The sequence below is a fragment of the Pygocentrus nattereri genome, chromosome 12 (genome assembly GCF_015220715.1).
Source record: "Pygocentrus nattereri isolate fPygNat1 chromosome 12, fPygNat1.pri, whole genome shotgun sequence".
Taxonomy (NCBI): Eukaryota; Metazoa; Chordata; class Actinopteri; order Characiformes; family Serrasalmidae; genus Pygocentrus; species Pygocentrus nattereri.
Window position 1 is genome coordinate 32,703,285 of NC_051222.1, and position 19,709 is coordinate 32,722,993.

The 19,709-nt window shown below is 44.7% G+C and overlaps 1 protein-coding gene across 1 annotated transcript; it reads right to left on the reverse strand.

Annotated features, from left to right (window-relative positions):
- Positions 1-264: 264 nt before the first annotated feature.
- Positions 265-19,143, reverse strand: LOC119264668 (B-cell receptor CD22-like). The gene is made up of 7 exons (XM_037543290.1): positions 18,944-19,143; positions 11,058-11,124; positions 10,417-10,764; positions 6,377-6,616; positions 5,312-5,569; positions 4,622-4,861; positions 265-440 (listed from the first exon to the last, which is right to left on the reverse strand). The coding sequence occupies exons 1-7, from the start codon at positions 18,947-18,949 to the stop codon at positions 265-267; spliced, it is 1,335 nt and encodes a 444-aa protein (XP_037399187.1). The 5' UTR covers positions 18,950-19,143.
- Positions 19,144-19,709: the final 566 nt, after the last annotated feature.

The window sequence follows — 19,709 nt, forward strand, 5'->3', positions numbered from 1 at the left end:
AACGGTGGTCCTGTGAACGCTGGTTATTTCACACTGCAGTAGATCACTGAGGGGTCCTCAAGTGTGGATCTAGCAGCCCTGCGTTAACAGAACAAACAGGGTGACCTACCAGAAACCATTACTTGAACATAATTCAGTTCAGGGTGAAGCTCTGTTAGAAAGGGCTCATTCAGTTTAGGAAGGTTGGTTTCTCTCACCTGTTGGCAGCACCAGTGCGACTAAACCTTACACTCGCATACTGAGCGTCCACTTCAGTCTTCTGTACTACTTTATCACTGCGGTGCTGGACGCTGGCGTACTGAACCTCCTCATCAGCCCCAAAGGCAGAAGCTGTCCCTGCAGAGCTCTCGGCATTCCTGGGGTTTCTGGGTTTACGGGGTACAACACTGGCATAATGAACATCGTCCTGATTGGACGGATCTGGATCAGGTGCTGCATCACTGGTTGCAGGTCTTACGGCCACATTACTGTAGAGATTTTCCTGCAGTCAGAAATAACGACGTGATGGGTCAATAATTATCTCATACACTGAGACTCAATAAACGAATTGCATTCATGCCTGTTTAGGTGATAATAACACTTGTACTTGTTGTCTTTTATAGTGATTTGATGTGCATCTGTGTGCCACTCTGAACTAGAGATGAGCATTTCTGGATTTTATTAATCCTTTTTTTTTTCCTTTGGCAATATTAGCATATGTACACCATAAAGAGGAAACATCCATCCATCCATCCATCCATCCATCCATCCATCCATCATCTTCCACTTCTCCGGGGTTCGGGTCGCGGGGGCAGCATCCTGAGCAATGAGGCCCAGACCTCCCTTTCCCCAGCCACTTCCACTAGCTCCCTGGGAGGGATTCCGAGGCGCTCCCAGGCCAGCTGGGCGATATAGTCACGCCAGCGTGTCCTGGGTCTTCCCCGGGGTCTCCTCCCTGGTGGACTTGCCTGTGACACCTCCCAAGGGAGGCGTCCAGGAGGCATCCTAACCAGATGCCCGAACCACCTCAACTGGCTCCTCTTGACGTGGAGAAGCAGCGGCTCTACTTTGAGTCCCTCCCGGATGACCGAACTTCTCACTCTATCTCTAAGGGAGAGTCCAGCCACCCTGCGGAGGAAACTCATTTCGGCCGCTTGTATTCGCAATCTCGTTCTTTCGGTCATTACCCAAAGCTCATGACCATAGGTGAGGGTGGGAACGTAGATCAACCAGTAAATTGAGAGCCTTGCCTTATGGCTCAGCTCTTTCTTTACCACAACAGACCGGTAAAGAGCCCGCATCACTGCTGACCCAGCACCAATCCGCCTGTCAATCTCCCGCTCCCTTGTACCATCACTCGTGAACAAGACCCCAAGATACTTAAACTCCTCCACTTGAGGCAAGAGCTCATCCCCGACCCAGAGAGGGCTCTCCACCCTTTCCCGCGTGAGAACCATGGCCTCGGATTTGGAGGTACTGATCCTCATCCCGGCCGCTTCACACTCGGCTGCAAACCGATCCAGTGAAAGCTGAAGTTCACGGCCTGATGTCCCCAATAGGACCACATCATCTGCAAACAGCAGCGATGTGACCCTGAGGTCACCAATCCAGACACCCTCCATCCCCTGACTGCGCCTAGAAATTCTATCCATAAAAATTATGAATAGAATCGGTGACAAAGGGCAGCCCTGACGGAGTCCAACTCTCACTGGGAACAAGTCTGACTTACTGCCGGCCATGCAAACCATGTTTTTACAGGGCCTGAATGGCTCGTAGCAAAGAGCAATGTACCCCGTACTCCCAAAGCACCTCCCACAGAATACCCCGGGGAACACAGTCGAATGCCTTCTCCAAATCCACAAAGCACATGTGGACTGGTTGGGCAAACTCCCATGACCCCTCCAGAATCCTGGAGAGGGTAAAGAGTTGGTCCAGTATTCCACAACCAGGACGGAACCCGCACTGCTCCTCCTGAATCCAAGGTTCGACTATGAGCCGGACTCTCTTCTCCAGTACCCCTGCATAGACCTTACCAGGGAGGCTGAGGAGTGTGATTCCCCTATAGTTGGAACACACCCTCCGGTCCCCTTTTTTAAAAAGAGGCACCACCACCCCAGTCTGCCAATCCAGTGGTACTGCCCCCGATGTCCACGCAATGTTGAAAAGGCGTGTCAGCCAAGACAGCCCCACAACATCCAGAGCCTTGAGGAACTCGGGACGGATCTCATCCACCCCTGGAGCCCTGCCGCCAAGGAGCTTTTTAACTACCTTAGCGACTTCGGCCTCAGTAATGGACAAGCCTATTCCCGTGTCCCCAGACTCTGCCTCCTCACTGGAGAACGTGTTGGTGGGATTGAGAAGGTCCTCAAAGTATCCCTTCCACCGCCCAATGATGTCCTCAGTCGAAGTCAGCAGCACACCATCTCCACTATATACAGTGCTAGTGTCACACTGCTTTCCCCTTCTGAGTCACCTGACAGTTTGCCAGAATCTTTTCGGAGCTGACTTAAAGTCACTTTCCAAGGCCTCACCGAACTCTTCCCACACCCAGGTTTTTGCCTTGGCAACGACTGAAGCCGCAGATCGCTTGGCCTGTCGATACCTGCCAGCTGCCACTGGTGTCCTACAGGCCAACCATGTCCGGTAGGACTCCTTCTTCAGCTTGACGGCATCTCTCACCTGGGGTGTCCACCACCGGGTTCGAGGATTACCACCCCGACAGGCACCAACTACCTTGCGACCACAGCTACAGTCAGCCGCTTCAACAATGGAGGAGCGGAACATGCCCCATTCTGAGTCAATGTCCCCCACCTCCCGCGATATCTGGTCAAAGTTCTGATGGAGGTGTGAGTTGAAGATCAATCTGACAGGTTCTTCTGCCAGACGTTCCCAGCAAACCCTCACTATACGTTTGGGTTTGCCTGGTCTGACCGGCATCTTCCCCCACCACCTGATCCAACTCACCACCAGGTGGTGATCAGTTGACAGCTCAGCTCCTCTCTTTACCCGAGTGTCCAATACACATGGCCGCAAGTCCGCTGACACGACTACAAAGTCAATCATTGAACTGCGGCCTAGGGTGTCCTGGTGCCATGTGCACTTATGGACATCCTTGTGTTCAAACATGGTGTTCGTTATGGACAAACTGTAGTTTGCACAGAAGTCCAAAAACTGAACACCACTCGGGTTCAGATCAGAGAGGCCATTCCTCCCAATCACACCCCTCCAGGTCTTACTGTCGGTTCCCATGTGAGCGTTGAAGTCCCCCAGTAGGACAATCGAGTCTCCAGGAGGAGCACTTTCAAGCACCCCTCCCAAGGACTCTATGAAGGCTGGGTATTCTGAACTGCTGTTCGGTGCATAAGCACAGACAACAGTCAGGACCCGTTCCCCAACCCGAAGGCGTAGGGAAGCTACCCTCTCATCCACCGGGGAAAACCCCAACATATAGGCGCCGAGTCGAGGGGCTATGAGAAAGCCCACACCTGCCCGCCGCCTCTCACCATGGGCAACTCCAGAAAAGAAAAAAGTCCAGCCCCTCTCAAGGAGATTGGACCCAGAGCCCAAGCTGTGTGTTGAGGTGAGCCCAACTATATCTAGCCGGTATCTCTCAACCTCGCGCACCAACTCAGGCTCCTTCCCCGCCAGTGAGGTAACGTTCCAAGTTCCAAAAGCCAGTTTCAGCAGCCGAGGATCAGAACGCCATGGCCCACGCCTTCGGACACTGCCCGATCCACAATGCACCACACCCCTACTATTGCCCCTCCCATCGGTGGTGGGTCGATGGGAGGGGGGACTCATGTAGCTCCTTCGGGCTGGGCCCGGCCAGGCACCATGAGTGAATGCCCGGCCACCAAACGCTCGCTGGCGAGCCCCTCCCCCAGGCCTGGCTCCTTCCTTTTTGGTTTCATAGGGGTGATTGTGGATCACACTTTGTCTGGCCTGTCACCTAGGACCAGTTTGCCATGGGAGTCCCTACCAGGAGCTTTTGCTCCAGACAACATAGCTCCTAGGATCATTCAAGCACACAAACCTCTGCACCACGATAAGGTGGTGATCCATGGAGAGGAAAGAGGAAACAATCAAAGTGAATATAGACATAATACTGTCTCTCATATTTATTCTTCTTAAAACTAAAGCAAAAATGTCACTATTTTAAAGTTTTACTGTTTTAATGTTGTAACTGACTTGCCTGTGTCTGGTTTGCATCATCAGCTGAATTGCCTTTTCTCTTTCTCCTGAAAAGTAACAGTATAAAGAGTAATAATATTAATATTAACAATAATATTGTGCAACAATTGCAACAGATTCATTTTTTCACTGACACATTAAGAAAAACTAGTTCCAGTGCTTCAATAAACTTTAAATATGTGTTTACTTACCTTACACAAAATACAGCAATGATAAGAGATAAACATCCACATCCAGCTGTGACTCCAATAACTGCATATAGAGCTGAATTCCAGACCCCTGTGTGCAGATGAGTGTTAAAGTTTAAGGTGATGCTAATTATTATGAATGTTATTAAATGTTATTCAGGCTGTGTTTTCCATCAATAACACCTTTTACAGTCACTGCAGCTGATTTCTGAGATCCGTGTTCTGTTTGTGTTCTGAAACTGAATGAATGAATCTGGACTTACATCTCACATTAAGAGTGACCTCAGGAGAGCGAAGGTTCTTACTCCATACAGCACAGTCATAACTGCCTGCATCCTCCCTGCTGACCGACTGCAGGTGTAGCTGGTCAGTCCTGAAGGATAAACGATGTCCATTTCTGTACCAGGTGAATGTTGGTCTGTAAGACAGACTGAAGCTGGTTTTACATGTGAGAGTGACTTCATCTCCCTCTATCACTCTCTCAGGAACCTCCACCCGGAGATCTGAGAACCAGAGAAAACAAACTCACACTGTGGAGACTCACACTCGCTGAGTCAGCTGGGTAAATCTAAATCATGAAGCTGGCAGCAGCTCAGATTTGACCACTGGACATAATATATAAATCTACAGTGATCTGAGGGAGATTAACCGTTATTACACATTAGCACATTAGCAGTGTGAATTTCCCCTGTTGTGGGACTAATAAAGGATTATCTGATCAGTGAGATCAGACTCTGATTCTGAAAGGCTTTACAAATTGTGGTTCTCCAGTTCTAAGCAGTGATTTCTCAGGGTTGCTTTGAAGAACTGATGTAATGTATTTCAGAACTGTTGGAGGAATCCTGTACAGCAGGGGGCGCCAAGTATTTCAGCACTTTCACAAAATTCTGCAGTAAAGCTGATTAACGATAATTTAAACAATGGTTTTATTTGATTGAGGAGGATTTACTCACACAAAACATTCAGAGTGAGAGCTGCAGAGAGTTTCTCTCCATGTTCATTACTGGACCTGCACTTGTATTCTCCACTGTCCACAGAGCTGATCTTCTTCATTGTGTAAGTCTCTCCTTCTGCTACTATTGATGTTCCTTTAAACCAGATGTAGTTCTGCACAGCTGGGTTTGCATGACTGATGCAGGCTAGAGTCACTGACCTGCCCTCCAGTATTTCACCAGTGGGACTGACAGACACTGAGACGCTCTTTGGACCATCTAGAGGTAGAAAGACACATCACACTTTATGGAGGTGCTTTTCTGTTTAATTAATCAAACTATAAATGTAGTGTAGAAATATGTTTATATGTTTTATTACAGATGCACATCATTCAGTTCAGCGTATGAAGATCACTGTTCTTCCAGCTTTTAGATCAGTTTTACCAAAGACTCTGAATGAAACTTTCCCAAATGTTTCTTGGTTCTTTAAGGATCAATAAAAAACTAATGACTTCATGACTTCAATCAGACTTACACAGTTAAGGTAGGTGATGGTCTTTACTAAAGCCTCCTTAATTAAAGTAAAATACTGGACAAAGTGCTCTGGTGACTCGAGTCACTGACTCAGATCTGACTCATGACTGTATGATGTGCACGTCTGGATTTTTTCCTCAGTTTAAAACTGAAATATAAACTATTATTACTGCATTATATATACAGACTAACACATAACATAGGAAGCGTCAGGAGGAGAGTAGAGAGGTTTTCATGCTCTTACAGCTAAACTTTAGCTAATCCCAAAGTCCTTCATGAGCTCAGGAGTGTTAGAGCAGGAAAACATGAAAACATTCAGTGAACAGAATCTGCAGGACTGAGATTATTAACTATGGTTTCACAGTTAAAGTGTGTGAGTTCTGTCTGTACAGATATTACAGTGCCATCCTAATGGATATTTACTGCAGGTACTCAGTGATATATTACTGTCTAAAGAGATCAGCTGCTGGGCTGAGCTTCATCACAGACAGTTCAGCACGAAGCCTCAGCTTAGTTTGTGTTCTGAGACTGAATGAATGAATCTGGACTTACATCTCACATTAAGAGTGACCACAGGAGAGTGAAGGTTCTGATCCAGTACAGCACAGCGATACCTGCCTGCATCCTCCCTGCTGACCGGCTGCAGGTGGAGCTGGTCAGTATTGGAGGATAAAGGATTCCAGTTTCTGTACCAGGTGAATGTTGGTCTGTCATACAAACTGAAGCTGGTTTTACATGTGAGAGTGACTTCATCTCCCTCTATCACTCTCTCAGGAACCTCCACCTGGAGATCTGAGAACCAGAGAAAACAAACTCACACTGTGGAGACTCACACTCGCTGAGTCAGCTGGGTAAATCTAAATCATGAAGCTGGCAGCAGCTCAGATTTGACCACAGGACATAACATATAAATCTACAGTGATCTGAGGGAGATTAACCGTTATTACACATTAGCACATTAGCAGTGTGAATTTCCCCTGTTGTGGGTCTAATAAAGGATTATCTGATCAGTGAGATCAGACTCTGACTCTGAACTGCTTTATGTAATATTATATATATATATAGACACTGAAAATGACACAGCAGAATTCCTAAACCTCAACACTCATTAATAATCAACAGTGTATAAATAAAAAATAAGGACCCTCACATTTGTTTGTTATTTATTTATTTATTTGACTTGATTTAATTACATTGTGTTTATTCTTAACATTTGTACACTGTTTATTTTTGCTGACAGAGCTGAGAATATAAAATTGTTTAAGAGAAAGGCGTTATATTTATTTCACCCAGTAGGTTGAACCGACAGGAAAACGGGCTGTGTGGCTAAAAGGTCAAGAATAAACCTCACACCACGGGCTGACGGCACATTCACTTCTATGTTGGTTTTCCTTTTCATTTTAGAGAAAGAGAGAGAGAGTGAGAGAGAGATAGAGAGAGATAGAGAGAGAGAGAGAGAGAGAGACAGAGACCACATCCTGCCATCATACAGCCATTTGCTGTTATGATACCATATTGTGCACGGCCCAGGTTCTCCTAGGCCTGAGGCCGGCAACACTAACAGGGATATAAGTTAAAAGTAGCTTCAGCTAAAAGCTCCACACACAGCACAGCTTTACTCAGGCGGATTCAGATTGGAGTCTTGATCCTGTAAACTCGTGTCAGTGAAGCTCCAGTGAGCTGGAATGAACCTGCGCTGTGCTGAGCTGTATGAGATGCTAAGCTACTGCAGTAGAACGGTACCTGCTACTAGAACAGCTCTACACCACTGTTTGATGATCCATGAGGCAGACGTGAAAAATGAATTTGACGCCTCATATTTCAAACATTCACTTCTGTTTACTGAACCTTTAGATTCAATTTCCTTCATTTTTCTTTAAAAAATTATTAAAAAACATTTATAGACAAATATTTTAAAACGTGTTACAACAGTCAGCGGCCATCTAACTTCAGAAGGTTCATTAGAAATTAAAATGATCTTCATTCAAATCGTTACAGATCAACACAAACATTTTCACTCTCTCTCTCTCTCTCTCTCTCTCACTCACTCTCTCTCTCTTCTCTCCTCTCTCTCTCTCTCTCTCTCCTCTCTCTCTCTCTCTCTCTCTCTCTCTCTCTCTTTCCTCTGTCTCAGTCTTTCTCTCTCTCTCTCTCCCTCTCTCTCTCCTCTCTCTCTCTATCTGTCTCTCTCTCTCTCTCTCTGTCTCTCTCTCTCTCTCTCTCCTCTCTCTGTCTCTCTCTGTCTCTCACTCCCTCTCTTCCTCTCTCCCCTCCTCTGTCGCGCTCTCTCTCTCTCTTTCTGTCTATCTCTCTCTCTCTTCCTCTGTCTCTCTCTCACTCTCTCCTCTCTCTCTCTTTCTTTGTTTCTCCTCTCTCTCCCCCCTCTCTCTCTATATATATATAGATATCTCCTCTGTCTCTCTCCTTCTATCTCTCTCCGCTCTCTTCTTCTCTCTCTGTCTCTCACTCTCTCTCTTCCTCTCTCCCCTCCTCTGTCGCTCTCTGTCTCTCTCTCTCTCTCTGTCTATCTCTGTCTCTCTCTCTCTCTCTTCCTCCCTCTCTCTCCCTCTGTCTCTCTCTGCTCTCTCTCTTCTTCTCTCTGTCTCTCACTCCCTCTCTTCCTCTCTCCCCTCCTCTGTCGCTCTCTCTCTCTCTCTCTCTCTCTCTGTCTATCTCTCTCTCTCTTCCTCTGTCTCTCTCTCTCTCTCTCTTTCTTTCTCTCTTTCTCTATCTCTCTCACTCTCTCCTCTCTCTCTCTTTCTTTGTCTCTCCTCTCTCTCTCTCCCCCCTCTCTCTCTCTATATATATATATATATATCTCCTCTCTCTCTCTCTCTCTCTCTCTCTCTCTCTCTCTCTCTCTCTCTCTCTCCTTCTATCTCTCTCCACTCTTTCTTCTCTCTCTGTCTCTCACTCTCTCTCTTCCTCTCTCCCCTCCTCTGTCGCTCTCTGTCTCTCTCTCTCTCTCTCTCTCTCTCTTTCTCCCTCTCTCTCCCTCTGTCTCTCTCTGCTCTCTCTCTTCTTCTCTCTCTGTCTATCTCTCTCTCTTCCTCTGTCTCTCTCTCACTCTTTCTCTTTCTCTCTCACTCTCTCCTCTATCTCTCTTTCTTTGTCTCTCCTCTCTCTCTCTCTCTCTCTCTCTCCCTCTATCTCTCTCCACTCTCTCTCTCTTCTTCTCTCTCTGTCTCTCTCTCTCTTCCTCTCTGTCTCTTCCTCTGTCTCTCTCTCTACCTCTCTCTTCCTCTCTCTCTTCCTCTGTCTCTCTCTCACTCTCTCTTTCTTTCTCTCTTTCTCTATCTCTCACTCTCTCCTCTTTCTCTCTTTTTGTCTCTCCTCTCTCTCTCTCTTCTTTTCTCTCTGTCTCTCTCTTCTTCTCTCCCCTCCTGTCGCTCTCTGTCTCTCTCTCTCTCTCTCTCTCTCTTCCTCTCTGTCTCTTCCTCTGTCTCTCTCGCTACCTCTCTCTCTCTTCCTCTGTCTCTCTCTCACTCTTTCTCTCTCTCACTCTCTCTCTCTCACTCTCTTTCTCTCTCTCTCTCTCTCACTCTCTTTCTCTCTCTCTCTCTCTCTCTCTCTCTCTCTCTCTCTCTCTCTCTCTCTGTTGCTCTCACACTGTCTCTCTCTCTTCCTCTCTCCACTCCTCTGTCTCTCTCTCTCTCTCTCTCTCTCTCTGTCTCTCTCACTCTCTCTCTTCCTCTCTCCCCTCCTCTGTCGCTCTCTCTCTCTCTCTCTCTCTCTCTCTTTCTCTCAGATGTATCTGCCTGTTCCATCATCCATGTGCAGGACCTCTGACTAATCAGATAATTGATCATTAGTGTAATTGAGGGGAGGACTCTATGCCATAAAAGGAGGTCTTTAAGACGGCTGGAGAGGGAGGGTGTGTTCAGTGTGTTTATAATCTCTCGTATTAAAGTGTGTTTGTTTGTTTTAGGTATTTTATCAGTAGTTCCTTCACTCTAGTTTACATGAGCTTGTCTCCTGTGTTGAGGGAGAACTTTAGTCGTGGTGTTTGACCTGAAGGCTTTTAACTATATTTAACTAGGGACTGCAGCTCTTGTGCTGCCTGCATGCTTTGGTTGGGTGTTTTACCAGCACTAACTTTGTTTAGAGGAGACTTTGTCTCTGCCAGCATGAACCCCCGACCTAAGCTTACAAGAGCTCAAGGTCAGAGGGATGTGCAGCCCATAGAAGTCTACGCTGTCTAGCTCCTGGGTCAGAGGGTGGGGGTGAGGTTTTGTCCTTTGGTCCTGTCCACGGTCTGATTCTTCCAGTGTGGTACTGGATATCTGGACATTGCAGCACAGCATTTTTATTACCGTTGGTTTTTATTACATAGTATCATGAAGTCTTTTATCTGTTCCTCATGCTTTTATCCATGTTACTGACCCCACAGTGCTATAGGCCCAATGCGGGGTCATAACAGAATATATATTGATGGGTCTTATTTTATTTTATTAGTTGTCTGGACTTCTAATCGTTTGATTGAAATGCAAACAAGAAATTTGAAGTAATTGGACTTTCAGTGTTAGTTAAATATCCCTGCTGACCACCAGTGAATGAAGTCCAGTGTCTTATTTCTTATTTCTGGATCTTACCTGTGACTGAAAGATCAACTCCACCTGCACCTTGATACTTTCCTCCAGTTTGGTTTGTTAGAAATCTGAAGTAGTATTTACTTTGATCAGTTTCTCTCACATTCCTCAGTCTGAGAGTGCAGTTGTGTTGTTTATCTCCGAGGTACTGAACTCTGCCTCTGTACTCTGGATCATCTAACAGATCAGGAGGCTCTGAACCTCGACCCCACTGTTTGGTCCAGAAAGCTCTTAGGACTACGCGACCTCTTGGATATGTGTAAGTGCAGCGTATGGTCACTGTAGACCCCTTTAGAGCACAGATAGACTTATCTTTGTAATCCACACCCCACCCATCCTGAGCAACAACTCCTGCAACACAAAACACAGAAATGTGTAAATTCTCACTGTTTGGGTCTCAGTCAGTAAAAATGCTGCATAAAGTCTCCACTTCAGCTCATTTCTAAGACGGTTCATTTCAGCTGAGTTTGAATAATCAGCTGCACAAAAAGCACAATGTGACAAATCCACAGTGGATCTTGTAGCAGGGTGGAGTGTGTGTGAGTGTGTGGAGGGGAGGGGCAGCACGAGTGACCACAGTATCATATATAATAATAAACTCATAACAGTACAGAGTTCAGTGAGAAGTAGCAGCTCAGACTCACCAGAGATGAAGAGCAGAACCAGCAGAGAAACAGTCAGAGACATTCTGAGTGAGATCAGCAGGTCAGCCTGTGTGATCATATACAGTAAGAATGTAATACATGTAGAAAATCTTCATTTAGAGTCTAAAATGCTGTTTCAGACGTCAACATCTGTAAAAACACTCATGATTACAGAATAAGAGCTCTGAGTTCAGACGTGCAGTTACTTCTTTGTCTTTTACATTGTCTTTGTGTTGTTCTGTAGTTGGTGTCAGTCCATATTAGGACCTCCCAGTTAAAGCTGCTTTTTTCTGGAGAAAAAGAAAACGGCGTTTATTAAAATCGCTGCTGCTGCATCCTGTGGTGAACAAAATCCTCCAAAGATGAAATGTTTTGTCCTGTGTTCATGTTTCTCCTCACTGTGACTGAATCCTCTGAACTGTGAAAGTATTTAGAAGTCAAATTGTGACTAAAGCTAAACTCTAAAAACACTGTCTTGTTTTTTGTTCTTGTCCAGTTGCTGAGTTCAGCCTGACGGGTCATTGTACTGGGTTATTTCCACAGTGCTGGATAGTTCTCTTCATATGGAGCTCAGCTGCTGGGTTAGTGACTGTCATAGTTGGCTGTTTACACAGGAGGGCACTATGGGCAGTGTGTGTATAACAACATCCACCAGCGGCTCAGCTGGTACTACACGTTGACCAGGGTTGGGACAGCTACTGAAAAATTACTAGTACTTTCCCAAAATGTGTAGCTGCTACAATTTAGCTGCTTTTGCAGAAAGAGTGGTGTCTACTTCTTAGCTACTTTGAAGGTTTTCGACTGTCAGAACGTTTGTGAATCTCCACCTGAAACACCAAACAAGCCCAACTGACCGTGATCAAGACACTGCATTTAATCCTGTGCCAGAAAGAAACGACTGAAAAGCTGCAAATCTACAAACAGATCACCAAAAAGTCCAACCAATCAAACTTACACACCCAAAGGCGTGATATCCAACAACAATTAGGACTGAAGGCAAAGTCAATCATTCCAGATCTTTCCTAACAAAACCAACAAAAACAACCGACAAACCAGGGAATTTTGTGCAAAGCTCTGTCAACTGTAGAAATAAAACCTTTCAGCAAGATACGCTGATCATAACGTTCTGGCCACCTCCGTCTTTCAGCTCCACTTACTGTATAGCTGCACTTTGTAGCTCTACAGTTACAGACTGTAGTCCATCTGTTTCTCTGATACTTTGTTTGACCCCTTACACCGTGTTTGTCAGCACTGCAGTAACATTGATGTGGTCGTGCTGTGTTAGTGTGTGTTGTGCTGGTCTGAGTGGATCAGACACAGCAGTGCTGCTGGAGTTTTTAAACACCTCAGGGTCTCTGCTGGACTGAGAATAGTCCAAATCAAATCAAATCAAATCAAATTTATTTGTATAGTGCTTTTTACAACGGATGTTGTCACAAAGCAGCTTTACAGGATTTCAGAAAAGACAAAGTTTCCACAGGACTGAAAGAATGTACAGAATGTACAGAAACCCCCCAGTGGGCAAGCCAGGGGCAACAGTGGCAAGGAAAAACTCCCTCAGAACTGAGGAAGAAACCTTGGGAGGAACCAGGCTCACCAGGGGGGACCCATCCTCCTCTGGTCAAACTACCTACAAGTGATTATACTACTAATATTAACAGCAGTAATATTGATATTAGGAATATCTAGGAGTCTATGAGAACATCAGGGTAGGGTGGGTAGCTCATCCAAGGTGGTTGGTGGTAGGCGTGGGCAGCTGGTCTGAAGTGGGTAGCAGGGGGGCTCGGCAGTCAGTCGTCCTTCAGTGTCCAGCCGGACATGTGGGCAGTTGTATACTCGGAAAAAAAGCAGGTAAATGGAATTAGTTTTGTTCTATCCATTTGTATATAAACAGGGAATGTAAACATTTACAGAGTGTGGCTAACGACTCCGGCAGATCTGACTATGACAGCTTAACTAAAAGGAGAGAACCGGAAGGACACACAGACACGGCAGCACTCTGAAACAGTTCGGTATCCCTCCGCTCCACCGTCCACAAACCTGAGTGACCGCGTGCGAGCAGCTGGACGACAGCACCAGCGTCTCAGTTTACTATAATTCCCTGTGTCCATGGACCCCTGGATCTGCTGCCTTTATCTAGGGGGGAACATTACCTACCAAAAGCTAAACTGAACAAGTGTGTTTTCAGCCTAGTCTTAAAGATTGAGACTGTGTCTGAGTCCCGAACAGTTTCTGGAAGATCATTCCAGAGTTTGGGGGCTTTATAAGAAAAAGCTCTTCCCCCAGCTGCAGCCTTCTGAATTCTAGGAACTATTAATAAGCCAGCGCTCTGGGATCTGAGTGGTCGTGATGGCTCATAATGAGAAATAAGGTCTTGCAGGTATTCAGGAGCAAGACCATGTAGGGCTTTATAAGTCAGTAAAAGGATTTTATAATCAATACGGGATTTAATAGGTAGCCAATGAAGTGATGATAGCACTGGACTAATATGCTCAAATTTTCTAGTTTTAGTGAGGACCCTGGTTGCGGTGTTTTGGACTAGTTGGAGTTTGTTTAAATTCCTGCTCGTGCATCCTGACAGTAGTGCGTTACAGTAGTCTAGCCTAGAAGTACTAAAGGCGTGTACTAGTGTTTCTGCATCACGCAGGGACAGGGCATTTCTGATCTTGGCGATGTTGCGAAGATGTAGAAAAGCTGTCCTAGTGATGCCGCCTATGTGTTGATCGAATGATAAATCTGAATCTATTATAACGCCGAGATTTTTTGCTGCTAGTCCAGGTGTGGCTGGAAAGTCGGCGAGATTTAAGATTAAATCTGGTGATTTACTTCTTGCTAATTTTGGACCCAGAAGGAGAACCTCCGTTTTGTTACTGTTTAATAGGAGGAAGTTGCGTGACATCCAGCCTTTCACGTCTTTTACACAGTCCTCCATATTCTTTAACCTGTGTTGGTCATCAGGCTTGGCTGATATGTACAGTTGAGTATCGTCTGCATAACAATGAAAGTTTACGCCATGGTTACTTATAACTGTGCCTAACGGTAACATGTATAGTGTAAATAGTAATGGTCCTAATATAGACCCCTGCGGAATTCCAAATCTCACTTTTGAATAATTGGAAGATAAATTGTTTACCCTAACGAACTGATAACGTTCTGATAGGTAAGATCTGAACCATGATAGGGCGGTCCCTGTGACTCCAACCATGTTTTCTAACCTTTCTAGGAGAATATTGTGGTCTATTGTATCAAAAGCCGCACTGAGGTCAAGTAGCACTAACAGGGATACGCAGCCTTGATCAGAGGCAAGAAAAAGATCATTAGTTATCTTAACTAGAGCGTCTCAGTGCTGTGGTGTGGCCTGAATCCAGACTGAAATTTTTCATATATATGGTTCTTGTGTAGATATGAACTGAGTTGTTGGGCCACAGCTTTTTCTAAGATCTTAGATATAAACGGTAAGTTAGAAACAGGCCTGTAATTGGACAAAACGGCGACATCAAGATTTGGTTTCTTGATCAGAGGTTTGATAACAGCAAGTTTAAAAGCTTTGGGTACATGGCCCAGACTAATGGATGAGTTTACAATAGTTGAGATAGGGTTTATAATGGCTGGCAGTACTTCTTTGAGTAATTTTGATCGAATTACATCGAGTGTGCAGGTTGTGCAATTTGCAGAGGAGATAATCTTCTCTAGCTCCAGCTGTGGGAGGGGGTGAAAGGTTTCCAGACTCTTTTCTACAGCTGTGTTTTGTTCTATATCAGCCAAGTCAGATGGCAGCAAAGCTGGATTTGAATTTGATACTGTGGGTTGAATTTGTTGTCTAATATTATCAATTTTATTATTAAAGAAGTCCATAAAAACTTCACTGGTGAGAGTTGCTGGGATTTCCGGTTCATTACCTGCCTGATTTTGTGTGATTTGGGAAATCACATTAAACAGAACTCTAGGATTATACTTATTATTCTCGATCAGCGAGGCCAGATATGCTGAGTGAGCTTCAGTGAGAGCATTTCTATCCTCTATAAGGCTGTCCTTCCAGGCAGTGTGGAACACTTCTAGTTTGGTATGACGCCATTTCCGCTCTAATTTCCGAGCTGTTTGTTTTAAGGTCCGGGTTTTATCGTTGTACCACGGGGCGAACTTTTTCTGCCTTATTCTTTTTATTTTAAGTGGGGCCACATTTTCTAAGGTGGATCGTAAGGTATTTTCTAAATAATCGGTTAGTAAATCTAGTTCAATTGGATCTGATGGAGTGGAGACTGGGGTTGATAACTCTGGGAGATTTTCTATAAATTGTAGGGCGGTAGATGGTTTTATTGTGCGCTTTGTTGAATAACGAGGGGACGTATATATATTATGGCTAAATCGTAGCTCATATGAAATTAAGTAATGGTCGGAGATCGCTGTGGTTTGCGGTAAGATATTAAGCTTGTCTATGTTAAGACCTCGTGTCAAAACTAAATCTAACGTATGACTACAGTAGTGTGTCGGCCCTGTTACATTTTGGGTAAAACCAACAGAGTCTAGGATTGAGGTAAATGCCCTTTTTAATGGGTCGTCTACCTTCTCAAAGTGAATACTAAAATCTCCTACAATTATTACTTTATCATTACACACAGCCAGGTTTGCAGCGAAGTCACTAAATTCTTTTATAAATTCAGAGTAGGACCCTGGTGGTCTGTAAATGTTAAATAATGAGAACGCCTTCTTTTTTGTGACCGGATTTGTGACGTGTATAGAGAGGACCTCAAAGGAAGTAAAAGTGTCGCATTGTTTCTGACTAATATCGAGAGTATTTTGGTATATTACACAGACTCCACCTCCCTTGCCTGTTAGTCTTGGCCTATGTGCATAATTATAGCCTACAGGCGTGGCTTCATTTAAAGCTAAATATTCATCTGGTCTAACCCACGTTTCAGTAAGACAGAAAAAGTCAAATTTATGAGTCCACCAACCAAAACACCAACAGCGTCCTGTGACCCCTGATGAAGGACTAGAGGATGACCAACACAAACTGTGCAGCAGCAGATGAGCTGTCGTCTCTGACTTTACATCTACAAGGTGGACCAACAAGGTAGGAGTGTCTAATAGAGTGGACAGTGAGTGGACATGGTGATAAAAATTGCAGCAGCACTGCTGTGTCTGATCCACTCAAACCAGCACAACACACACTAACACACCACCACCACATCAGTGTTAGTGCAGTGCTGAGAATGATCCACCACCCAAATGGTACCTGCTCTGTGTCTGAGTTCATGGGGGTCCTGACCACTGAAGAACAGTATAACAAAGTATCAGAGAAACAGATGGACTACAGTCTGTAACTGTAGAACTACAAAGTGCAGCTATACAGTAAGTGGAGCTGATAAGATGGACAGTGAGTGTAGAAACAAGGAGGTGGTCCTAATATTGTGTCTGATCGGTGTATGAACTGACATTCAGAGTCTTTATTAAACTTCAGCAACACTTTAACATCAGAATTCTCATCAGTGACTGTGGCTCTGTTTGGGGTGAGAATCAGGCCTGAATAATCGCTCCACTGCTGCAGAGCATAATACAACATAAAAGTCCTCCTTTACTGTAAAATCATTATAACACGCAGTTCTAACACAGTTTAACAATAAAAGATCTTAAACGCTGGAGTTAATGTAGAACTGCTAATTCACCCTTTAAACCTAAAGATCAGTGCAGACTGCTGGTCACCATAGCAACGCAGATAATGAAACGGCAAAGGGAGAGAAGACGAACATCGGTAATTTGGAGGTGAATGGACTTATTTACATTTATAATCAGTCTGATACATTTAATCTGCAGCAACTCACGAAACTTAAGTCAGCTTGTCGTTCTCCTGCTTGGTTTGGTTGTTTTGACCGGGACATCAGCAGAGTCTCACCATCTGGCTGCATCTGACAACCACGATGGTGAGACTCTTTCTTGCTACTCTGAGCACGAGTGAGGAATGAAAAGCAAAGGCTGTGTTATACACAAACAGGAAGTCCCAGAGCAGAGCATGAAATAGTCTCCTGGACTGGGGACCGAGTGTGAAGAAAGAGGAAAAGGTGGCGGACAATGAGAGAAAAAGCTTTGACCATCAGGAATAATCCGCTCACACTTATGGTGGAACTTTTCAAACTTGCAGAGTGTAAGTCCAGTGGCAGGGAAGGATCTGTCCATGCTTGAGATGGATGAAGAGGAAAGCTGCCTTAAGCACATACAAGATTTCATGTACAGTAAGACTTTGTTGAGTCTGAGGATGCAGGAATGGCCCAGCTGCTAGAGTTAAATGATGTCATTGGTACCATCTTCTACTCCAAAGCTGGTGTGGATGGTAGGGTTGATCTGCATAATGCACTTGGAGGCCAGGTTAATGTAAATGCTGATAGTACTGTGATTAGTGCTCCTCATACAAGCCACACAGTCACATCCAGCTAATCCTTCATCAGCTACTAATCTAGTTCATCCAACCACAGCTACTCCTGTCAAAGCTACACCTGGTACTGACACATATCTGCAGAAAATGCTTTCTAGTTATGCCGTTAGTAAGAAGGTACATGATCAGCCCCACCTCACCACCCACACTTCCATCACCATCACAGCCTGTATCACAACCCAGTGATGTGCAGCTAAACAATATTCACACATAACACGTGATAGCATGGTCCCCCTTTTGGGTGTTCTCAGAGGTATCAGGTCTGGAAATCTGAAGACATGTTAACGCACAAGGATGACTAAACTTTTGAGGAGTTTAAAGACTCTCCAGTCCCACCTAGGTGGACAGAGTAATATCAAACTATTGCAAGAGCTCATGTGCACTAAGCAGCATGACAGTGAAATGCCACAGCAGTCCGTGTATTATGTGATAGAACTCAAGCAAGAAATCTAACTCTCTTCTAAATAAACTGAGACAGATGTAAAATACAGTGTGACCACATGATGTTTTCCCTAACGTGGTCTACCAGGGCCTTGAGCATGAGGACGTTAACCAGGAGCTTAATCCCCTGCACTTGGACTGCAAAGTGACTGATGAAGCCATCCTAAAACAAATGATGAAGATCACAAATGGTGAAAATGAGAAACAGTGGTGTTTGAGACTAGTTGTGTGCCAGAGATGCGTAAACATGCATAATACACGGTATGAAGTTGCAGCTCAGATTGAAAAAGGAAGCTCACATTTATCATCCAACATTGATTTGCTCCAGCTGAGAAGAGAAAGAAGCTGATGAACATAGAAGAGCTGCTGCAGAATCGATTGCCAAGCCAACAAACAGAACCATCATACCAGCACTGTCACAGTAAGGACCATGGAAATCATACAGCTGCTCTCCTTTCTGGCAAAATAGCAAGACCCACTGAGAAGGCGAAGCCAATTGGGAGCTTCATCCGAGATGGAAAACCTTGCATGCATTATGGTTCTTTTAGGACTGGTACAGAAACTGTCATACCAGCAGGACAAGTACCCTTCCAGTATGGGCCCATCAGAAACTCCACTATGGGTCCATCAGAAACTCCTGTATGGGCCCATCAGAAACTCCTGGATGGACCCATCAGAGACTTCTAAGCCCAAAATCCAACTGAATGGGTTTTAATCAACTTCCACCTCCAAAACATTTACAATTTCCTGAACTGATCTTGTTTAATGTTAAATATTCATCCTGAGCACAATTTAAAACTGAACTACTTTTGTGTGATTTCTGAAAAGCCATGCAATAAAACCTCCATTCAGCTACCAGAGTGTCTCAGCGTTTCTCTTACATTAGAAATGACCACGAGGGACAAACAGCTCATAACAAAACATTACAAATGTATCAGTTCATTTTTCTCCCCATTAAACTTTGATACATAAAATACTTTCTACTCGTTTCACAAACAATAAGAATATTTCCAACCTGCATTAGGCGACGTCCTTTCCCTGAAGCTGAAGAACGACTGCAGAGAGCAGGAGGGGCTCTGACGATTTGAGCTGTTAAACTGTAAGTGGTTAAAAAGTGTTGCTGACTTTCTCAAATACGCTGCCTGTTCTCTTCCTCGTTTCACTGGATCTGTCATTGCTTCTGCTAAACTTACTGCAGTCAAACTGCCGTGTGTGGTTTCCTTCTTTAGTTCCATGTAAACTCCACTTTATGTAGTCATGATGTCTTGTTTCTTCATCTAATGAATTAAAATGAAAAATCACAGATTCTTGATGAAGCAGTCAAAAGATCTGAGAAATGTTCTTCAGTGCAGAGGAATATCAGCAATGACGTTAGGAACATCTTCAGCTTTTGACCCTCACTGTTCTTGTGGTCTGTAGTCAGCATGGAGGCCATTTCTCACACACATCTCATTAGCATGATCAGATGACACTGCTCAGAGTCTCTGATGCTAAAACCACAATCCACCACAGACAAACAAAACACAGGGTTGTCATGGTTCTGCTGAAATAACTGCTGTGTGCTGACCACACTGACAGAAAAAGGAACACACAGAACACTGAGCTCGAGGTCACCACTGGCCACATGCTGCACCATGATGGCTTCAACTCTACTCACAAACCCCCAACACAGAATAACACAAACACCATGTACACACAACCTGAACCAGTGAACAACACGAGTCGTGCCTTTTCAGGAGGGGACACACAAACCATAAGGCTCTGGATGTGGTCATCTGCAT